This window comes from Indicator indicator, chromosome 14 (assembly GCF_027791375.1).
Source record: "Indicator indicator isolate 239-I01 chromosome 14, UM_Iind_1.1, whole genome shotgun sequence".
Classification (NCBI taxonomy): Eukaryota; Metazoa; Chordata; class Aves; order Piciformes; family Indicatoridae; genus Indicator; species Indicator indicator.
In genome coordinates this window covers 16,370,625-16,380,673 of record NC_072023.1, presented here as the reverse complement: position 1 = coordinate 16,380,673, position 10,049 = coordinate 16,370,625, and the positions used below count along the sequence as shown (strand labels likewise).

At 37.2% G+C, this 10,049-nt stretch overlaps 1 protein-coding gene across 1 annotated transcript in view; it reads right to left on the bottom strand.

Moving 5' to 3' along the window:
- Positions 1–297: 297 nt before the first annotated feature.
- The window catches only part of SYT10 (synaptotagmin 10), a 30,581-nt gene continuing 20,829 nt past the window's right edge, over positions 298–10,049 (bottom strand). Inside the window, exons 4-7 of the mRNA XM_054386706.1 lie at positions 3,489–3,609; positions 2,959–3,130; positions 1,355–1,484; positions 298–369 (exon numbers count right to left, since the gene is read on the bottom strand). Of these exons, the coding sequence (XP_054242681.1) occupies positions 298–369; positions 1,355–1,484; positions 2,959–3,130; positions 3,489–3,609 (495 nt within the window). The remainder of the gene's footprint in view (positions 370–1,354; positions 1,485–2,958; positions 3,131–3,488; positions 3,610–10,049) is intronic.

Sequence of the window (10,049 nt, the reverse complement as noted above, 5' to 3'; positions counted from 1 at the left end):
TGTCTATGCAAAGATATAGGTCATATCAAAACACTGTTTGGATATGATGCTGGATATATGCCAGTGAGAAAACAGATGAATGAATTTGTATGAGGAAGGGTTATATTTGGCTCAAGTCAATTTCATTTGTATGTTAAGAAATTACAAACTGTAATATAAGACTTATAAAAGAAAAAATGTATTTTAATGAAAAAATTATGGATGCTGTTCATCTGCGGAAGCCAAACCTTCTGTTTGTATGGATGTGCGCTACAAGCAAGCTTTGGACACTGCACATGATGAGACCACTCTCGTTCCTTAGGGTGTAAGCGGTGGTTTTGGTGATGAACAAGATCCCTGGCTATCAAAACTGGTTGCTCGTCCTGGTAACTGCAAGAAAAGAGTCAGATTTAAAAATTACATCATATTGTCTCTGCATCACACTCACTTCAGAGGTAGGAGAGACTCCTTCAAAGACAAATCCAAATCTAAATTCTTTCTGGATCATAGTCTTTGACAGAGCTAATAATGGAAATTCCTAAAGTGATCTCCTAAAAGTGCCCCCGATGTATACAGCACAAACCTCTAAAAAAAGGCTTCTCTGCTGCATTGACTCAGTTTCCTTCTCCTCACACTCTTTTTAAGGTGTTCTACTGAAGCCTTGTTGGGCTTTTTCTGTCACTGTACATGCCATGCCAGGGGGAAACCTGTGATGCCTCAGACAGTTACTCATTTTTCTATAGAGATTCCTTTTGGACAGGGCTAAAAAAGTGTGTCCTCTTGTGTCCCCAAATAGGGTCTACTGCTTCTTGAGGCTTCAGTATGAATCTTTCCAAATTCAAAGCCATCAGCATTTAGCATGCAGAAAATAGTTACGATGTGTCCTAGCAGGTTGAAAAGGAGGTCCAAGACCGGGGGCTTGTGGATACAATCTCCCATGCATTTGAATAAGCATCCAATAAGTGTCTGAGTAACACTGGAGGTAGCTGCTGGTATGTTGCCTCAATTTAGCCTAATTAGTAGGCCAGTTTCAGATTAATGTTTTAGCAATGTAACTGTTCACGTAAAAAATTTTTTGAATAGGAAATGATTGCTTTTGAAATACTTGCAAATGATGTCTTCTAAGTGGATGTAAATGTCTTATCATCATCTCTGGAAGTTTTAAATGTTTTAATTTACTCTTACAATACCATCAGTGCATCACTTTTGAAATGGCCCATTTCAGTAAACCCATGCTAATTGATCGAGGTTGTGTTGAGGATCTTATAGCTGCTCCATAGATGCTGCATTGATTTTCACGATTCTCAGAAGCACGTAAGCATGAAAGAGGCAAAAATATTCAATAAACTGAGGAGAAAATTTTGCTACTTCTTACCTCTAATAGTGGGTGCCAGTGAGTTATTGGTTTGCGTGGATAAGCCAACATTTCATTCCAATGATCTCTTCCAAGCCCTTCAGCATCAATTCCTGTCCGACATACCCCGATGACCTCATTGTGCCCTACTCTGAGAATTGCAGAGGCAGATTTTTTAAAAAATAAAAATAGTTTTAATAACTTCTGATGTATAATTTTGTTTACTGGTTTAGTACAGCATAGAATACATGGTCAAGGTTCTCACATTTTTTATTACAGATATTAGTTTTAGTGGAGTATAGTAATATTAAATTCTGTAATGGTAGCATCAAAAACCTCCAGACACTCACAGAGTGCTTCTAGCAGCTATAAAAATAGCAATGAGGACATAACCCTTATCATTAAAAGTTTACAGTCCAAAAGACACAAGGATAGAGAAGGACCATAATGCACCAAACGATATAGAAGGAAAGTATGCTTAAATTTTGTAGAATATGATGAAAGAAAATGGGGAATACATTTCCTGCTACAATTCCTTCAGACATCATTTCACAGCATATTTGCCACTTCTTACTTTTGTCATGGGAACTTCAGTTAAAAATGTGAAAGGCAAGAGGCATAGCCTTAAGGGGCTCAATACTTCAAAGCCCTGGCAGAGCCATAGGCTTGTTGAGGGGTTCTGGAAAATAACAACCTGCGCCTTGCGCATATGTACCTTAGAACAATGTTTCCTCACTTCCTCTTAGCAAACACTTTGAACGGAGCAGCTGAAGAGGACTGAAAGTGTACAAGTTGCTGTACTCTTCTCTCCCTAACGGCACTGCAGTGCTCCTTTCACATCTGACTGAGAAATCTGACTTTCACGTCCTGACAGATATTGGAGGATGATCAGAAATTGGAATGGCAAGGAAAAACAATCTCAAGATTCATGTTACTAATTTGGTCTTTCACCATTTATTTGCCCTGCATTCTCAAGAGCTCATTACTAATAGCACTTGAATGAAGTAGACTTGGCTCGAGCATAATTCTGTCAGTCACTGTCTAGTTTAACCCACAGTCCTTGAGATGTTCTAAGCAGGAGTCTCTTCCTGTCAGCTCTCAGTAAGGACATAGATAACTGAAGCTCAGATGTGTTATCAGCAAGGACTGAACAGAATGGTTACAAAGCTTATGTATTGATGCAATCAAATAATGAATTATAACTTGATCAGATAAAGTAATTAGAATCAAATTACTTTTTAGTAATCCAAATTTTCTTTGATTTCACACCCCTGCCATTTGAAAAGAAATTAGAGGTATGAGGGCCTTTGTTTAACTGGGAGGCATACCTGGTCTATGAAGCTTTTACATAGTTCAGCCACCAAATAAGGACAGAAATGTATGCCAATGCTAGGGGCCTGTACAAAGATTGAGCTATGGTTTCTCCTCCATCACAGTTATTTATGACACAGATAAAACGTCCTGAGCTCTAAAAGGTGTGGAAGCTTTAAACCTCTTCAGGAAAAAATGACCCAAAGGGCCATTTGTGACGCTGAGCTTACTTGAATGCTAGAGGAGGTAGAAGGCAGTTGCTTGCAATAAACTTCTCACTGAAGGTTAGTGGTCAGAAAGCAAACTGCGCTTACCGATCATAATCCATCACCGCAATGGAGAGGCTGACCTGGTCCACATTCTCTGGAGGGATATCAAAGATGATAGCCTCATTATAAACAGGATTGAGTGTGTTCTTCTTTGTGGTTGTTTTCCGCTTTTTCAGTCTTCGACCCTCACACATCAGTGACACTTTGACATAGGGATCTGAGCAACAGATAATCAGTTGTGTGCATTTGGACATCGGGCATTCAAATGTGAGGTGTGGGAGCAAAGCTTTTTGTAGCAATGTTGTATTGATAAGACAAAAAATGATCAAGATTTTAGTGCCCCTGGGAAACACTGTTTTCAACATGCTGTCAATGCAAAGGAAAGATACAGACATTCTGAACAATCATACTGACTCCCAGGCCAAAGGTAGCCAGCAGATCTGAACACAATCTATACTCATTGTCCTGGCACTTCCATTTCACAACCATGTCAAACACACAAAACCCAAGGAGTTCCTATTTGTCCCCTCCCTTAACAGACTCTGCCTTGTTATTTAAAAAAGAAGTAAATTCACCTGATGCACCAGTTATATCCATTGCTTTCAGATTCCTACATTTTATGACAGTTAGTGTCATTCTCCCAGCAGTAGGCAAATAACAAAGGGAAAACATGATCTCACCCAAATCTATGCTTTCCTGGGGGAAAAAAGAAAGGCAATTGTTAGAAATGTGATCACACTGTCAACAATTCAGTTCAGATCATGCAAAAATTTAGAGTATATTTTTTAAAGTGGAGAGACTTCTTTTGCACCCTCAGATGATTTTGAAGAGGTCACAATTTTAAAAAATTGTTTCTATGAAATAGAGAAAAAGTACCAACAGAATAGTACTCTAGTGACATGACCTAGAATTACTAAGCTGTGAAATTAAATTGAAAGCAGAGCCAAAAATTTCCAGATTCCTAATGTGTTTGTGTTGAATTTGGTGGCATCTGGTGTTTGCTGACAGTTTTGTAGACAGTGTCTTCTTGGTTAGTAAGGAATAGAAAGTCCTTGTACTTTTACTCAGTTTCTACTCTGAGTATCTGCTGTGGTAGGTAGTCTTTCTTCATACTTCAGTGAAGAGACTCTATTTGGTTAGGACCTCTACAAATCATAGGGCAAGTAAAGATTAAGATATTAGTACATGTCATTACAATGAATATTCTTTGGAAATTAATCAGACTGGGTGAAGCCCAAGTGTTATGAATTTTTGAAGGACTAAGATTAAGTTTATGCACTATATCCAGGATATGATCATGCCCTCCCATACGTTGTTACTGTTAACTTGAACACTAAAGGCTCATGAACTTGGAGCTGAAAACACAGCTTCAGACCTAAACAATGAACAAAGTAAGGTTCAGCATTTAAACTGCTCATGCCAGTCTTTGTCTAATGCATTGATTATCAAGAGCAACATTTTTAAATGCCCTGAATTGATTTTAATTGAAATTTAAAAATAGGATTTCAACTACTTCAGAATCACATTGCTGAAAAAATTAGTATTTTTCTCACTTTAGAATATGTTAAATAATTAAGATCACACAAGTAATCTGATAAGAACCTTTCAGTACAAGAAAATCTGAGGAATCCTAGGCAGAGACTGCCCTCAACCATCACATTTGCATTACAGTTCACCTCAAACAAAATACAACTCAGAATATACAAGCTTGGACTCAGTGGCTACTGCTCATGCAAATTTTTATCTATGCTTCAGATTGTCTTATATGTGTCATATATTCACTCAGAATTGCATAATACTTAAATAACTCTCGTGAAATTTTATCTCTTTCCTAGGCCTATTTTGAGTTGTTCTTTTTCTTCTTTAACTAAGCTTATATTTCAATTAACAGTAGCTTTACAGATGCTTGTAATGATTCTCTCCCACTGACTTCCAATAATGGGTATAGAAAAAAGAGCATCAAGAACAGCTGCACTAATGTAAAAAAAAAAAAAAAAACCACCAAAAAAACAAACCGCAAAAACGAAAACAACAAAACCCAACAACCAAAACCAACACCTTCCCCCTCCCCCCACCTTTGTTGGTACTGCATATCTCTTTTTAATTTATTTCCCTTTTGTGTACAGAAGCCATCATACAGAAGCAAGGAACTGGAACAGTAGCAAGCACTACACCAGCTTCAGTTATTTTTATAGCTCCCAGTTTACCTCACCATCCAATCCATTTTCTGGTACAGTGATGCTAGAGCAAAATAAACCAAAGAAAACAATGATCTCAAATGCATATGTCAACTATTGAGATGAACATGTTTCTTTTTAGCTACAGAAGACACATTCTTCAAATAGTGAAATTCTCATCCCACACAAGCAACCACATCTGAATGGATGTGCTAATCATTTTTTTTCCCATCAGGTTACTAAAGATCTGTCTGTATTTCCTGCTTTATGGGCTCTTGGGAATCAGTTCAGGGTTGGCAAACTCATATTAAAAGAGGTCCTTATTCTTTCAGACAAACTGGACACCAGTGCTCTCGTTTTTACACTTATGAAGGTAGAAGTAGCAGCATTTATGCAAAGGCTATGCTCTCTGCTCACAGATAAACAAGGGAGTGAGGAGAATCTTGAAGCCTTTGTAGGGAAATATCAGTTAGCTTGACTGAATTTTTAGAACTGCCATTGCTGTAGAAAGAGTTGCTGTATCTTACTTTAATTAATTTTACCAGTTGTTTCCATTATATTCCACAGAAGAGACATCTTCTAGTTAGGAATTCAGGGAGAAATTAGATAGAATTCTGTATTCAGGGTAGTTTCTTCTCACATATCACCACCCCATAGAAAAAACTATATTCAGACTGTAATGACAGTGTAAGAACTTCTCGAGTCTCCCTCCTATAGTCCAAGATTTAACTGGTTTCCTATGTTGGCAGGACGAGAGATCTGATATTTGAAATAAGGTGTCATTTGTGTCTAATGAACTACAGGCCATTTTAAAATTGATGTTTATTTCTTCTTCTTTTCTCCTAGTTTTTCAAGTTTTGCAATTTGAACAAATTCTTAGAAGAGCAGCTAAGGAATCATTAGCTATGTAAATGTTACTGGAACTAAAAAATGTATACAATTTTAGTGATACTAGAGTGTCATTAATTTCCATGGTTAAAATAAGAAGTGTTTGAACAATCAGCACTGTATTAGGGGTTACATTCCCTCAAAAACTTCCTTGTTGTTACTTTCATCATTCAGATGATAATAATCCACAGTAAGTAATCAGCTTCATTCTTAATTTGAGTCTAAATGTCTAGAATCATAGAATCAACGAGGTTGGAAGAGACCTCCAAGATCATGCAGTCCAACCTATCACCCAGCCCTAAGCAATCAACTAGACCATGGCACTGAGTGCCTCATCCAGTCTGCTCTTGAACATCTCCAGCAATGGTGACTCCACCACCTCCCTAGGCAGCACATCCCAATGGGCAATCACTCTCTCTGTGAAGAACTTCCTCCTAATATCCAGCCTGTACCTCCCCTGGCACAACTTGAGAGTGTGTCTAGAATTACTTTCCTTTTAATTGCAATTTAAATGGTGTTTTAAAAATTCCACGTGTGAATAGCATAGCAAAAACACTAAGGGAAGCATGAATTTTTGTACTTCATTTCCAAACAGATTTGCAAATATTTTTCTCTTCAGCTTCCTGCTGTATTTTGGGTAAGTATATGTACTACAAATAATTCAGAAAGTTACATTCCTAGACCTTGAGCTGCTTCCTTTAGCCACACTGAAAATTGCTCTTCAGTACAGTGTGCAAATTTAAAGTAGAATGCATTGGCACAACTGTATCTTTGGCTTGCATGAATACTGCAGGAAGGTAATTCCCCCAAAGGACAGATTTATCTCCCTTTTCCTTGTTCTGTTTAGAAACATATTATATATATATATATATATTTATTCTTTCCAATAAAAACTATTGACCTCAATCTTCAAGAATCAGAGATAAAATAAAACAGAACATAACAACAGATGTTGGGGTTGGGTGGAAAGAAGAGGAAAACCTATCCCCTCAGACAGATAAAAATGTATTAAGACACTCCTGGTTTTGAGGCACAGATCAAGGGCTAAAAGAAAGACAGGAATGAGCAATACAGAAATCTATCCGTTTGTCTGTCTTCTCATACATGCATCTATGATTTGTTGGTATTTCTGCTGTCACAGAAATTGCTACATGAAATTGAAATGGAGAGCTAGTTCTACCAGCTCTCAAGAGAATTTTACTTTTGAAACCTTGTCCTTACAGCTAATATTTATTTTTCTCTCCTCTTATTCTTTGCATATAAAATCCAGGGTTTTTTCTTCTTTCCAGCACCACTCATTGATTGATCTGCTGTCCTGGGAAATGAATTGGTGAGGTTTGTGCCTGTTCTTGCCTTCTGTGGAACACAATATGGAAGCAGTAGGGCCTGCTGCTCTATGATGACAGCATCTTCTGCTTGTGGAGGCCTAATGCTTGTTTTTATCTGACTCCCTGATTGCTCTATGTAAGTGGAGCTGCTGATTGCAGTCCTGATTGCACAGAGAGGAATCCCTGAGATAGCGCTCTGGGTCCAGCAGGCTGAATGCTCTCAGCAGCACCCTGGGAAGCATCCTGGGTACTTCATTTATCACTCTCTGTACATAACCATCTGTCTTGTACACCAGGGGGTAAGGTAGTTCCATCTTGCCAGGCGTTCTTGAAGCTTCAGAACAGCTGAGAACAGATGTACCTCTGTGAACTAACTGTGGCTTCTACTAGCTCAAAACCAAACCAAACGTAGGTTCCAATATAAAAATGGTCTTCTGAAGCAGTACTGCAAAAAGACTACTTGCAGTAAGAAACTTAGAGCATGTAGGGCTCAGCAAGTCAGTCAACCTTAGCACACCTACCATGGTACCACTTGGACAAAGAGATATTAAACCATAGTCTTCATCCATTTAATATTTCTTAAAGTAGACTGAAAGTAGCAGTTTACCCCTAGCAAAACAGAATATTCAAATACTTTGTCATTTCAAATGAAAAGAAATATTGAATAGCTATAGAAACCTTCCCTGCTTTCAGTAACTTGACAGCAACCCACCCTCTCTCCATTATCTTTCCTAGTTATCATGCAGACCTGAAGCAGTCCTAAATGAAAAACCTCAACATGTTTCCTCTAAAGACAGACTCAGAGTATTCTGTCAACTACTCAGCAGCAGGTGTGATGGTTTGAAACTGTCTTTTTAATTGATCATGTGAATCCTTTGTATCACCAGCCCTGAGTAGAAATGACCAATGCCAGTTCAGCTTTAAAGGAGCTGTTCCCATCATAGAGATGATAAATGCTTCTGTACTGACAAGCCTTTACTCTTTCACATCTGTTTAGCATTGAGTTAAAGCTTTTATGTACATTTCCAGAAACACTAATAGTTTAAAGCCATTGTGATAAGGATGGCTAACTGTAGGCTACAGTCCACTACATGGCTGGTGATGAAAATTTTCCTGACAGTGCTGCTTTTTGAACACTATGAAATATGACAATCCTCATAATATGACCTACTCAGTAAGACCTAGAATGCTATTTTTTGTCCATTTACAAAACAGAAAACTGTGGAGGAAACTAAGGAAAGATAATGCCTTGGAGTTGCTCTGGGTGAACTGCAGAGGTGGGTTTCATTCTTGTTTGATCAAGAAGTCAGAAGAATCTCTTTCCATAACAGGAGGCAACAGCAAGATTATCTGTGTGACATCCTACTCTGGCAGGTGTTTGAGACAAATGAACTGAGAGAAATGATGCTGTCCCACTTATTTGAAAAGTTATTCTAAGCATATCTCTTTTTTTTTTTTTCCCAACAATGATATTCACTTCTATTCCATGTGCTTTAGAAACAGCAGCCACACATCGTGGGCATCAACATTAAGTCTGTGTCCTTTTAAAACGTTCATTTGTATTTCACTTCACAAATGATAAAACTGCAACGCTGAAATGCCTGGTGTCAGAAAAATAAATGAAAATCAAGTTCCAACTATTTACATGAGATAATTCAAGAGGCTACAAGTATATGACAGTTCTAAGACTCACATCCCTAAGGGACTACCACTGTTCTGGAAATGGCTTTCACCTAAATTCTGAGCCATATTTTTTTACCCAGTTGCACAGTTTCACTAACAGCTCACAAAGTACCTATGGAAAAAATGTTTGTGGCAATCCCTTGCCAATTTTTTTTAAGCAATGACTTTCGAGGCAGAGATTTCTAAAGCAATCAATCATTTTAAAAAGCACAATAGGAAGTCAATAATCTTTCACATCCAGATAGAGTTAGATCACAAGAGGTGATCTTTTTGTGTGAATGATTTTACCACACTAAGTATTTGCACTTATGCGCTTGTTAGCAATTCCAATAAAGGAGTTTCATTTTTAAAAGCGTGCAGTATATTGTGGTAGTAGCAAAACCTCAGAAATGTATGGAAAATCTCACAAGAACTTTGCAAAACCTGAATCTATGTATGTTCACTAAACAATCCATTCAATATTATTTCCTTGCCTGCGATGTTACAAATTCAGTTTCTCAAGTGTATTAAGAATGACAATATTATGATATAATAAACAACAACCTGCCTGAAGTTTAAATTTTTTAATTAATCAAACAGAAGTAAATGATAGATTATTTATTGAAAACTCAATCACTAATGTATAAGCAAAATCTTGGGATATAAATATCATCAACTATCCAGGATAATTCTTTTCCACAACTGATTTTACGCCAAATTTACCTTGATAATTTAATATTAAGAAATTAAAATTCTTTAGTACTTACAACAGGTACATGGTACATATTATACAATAGCTGTAGATTTTCAACATAACATGTAACAAAGAAACAAAGATATGAATGAAAAATTAACTGAAAAACCCCATAATCTACAAAATAAATATCAATGGCTGAAAATAAGAACAATAAAGATGGGAGTGGAAGGAGCAGAGTTGGTGGCAGATATAACTTCTATAACACACTTTTAAATTACCATTATGAGGGAAAAAAAAAAGGTATTCAAACTGTAGATACCCCAAGTCATTGTTTTATAGCAAAAATTACTAAGTGAAAGCGTCCAGGATAATTTTCCCCAAACT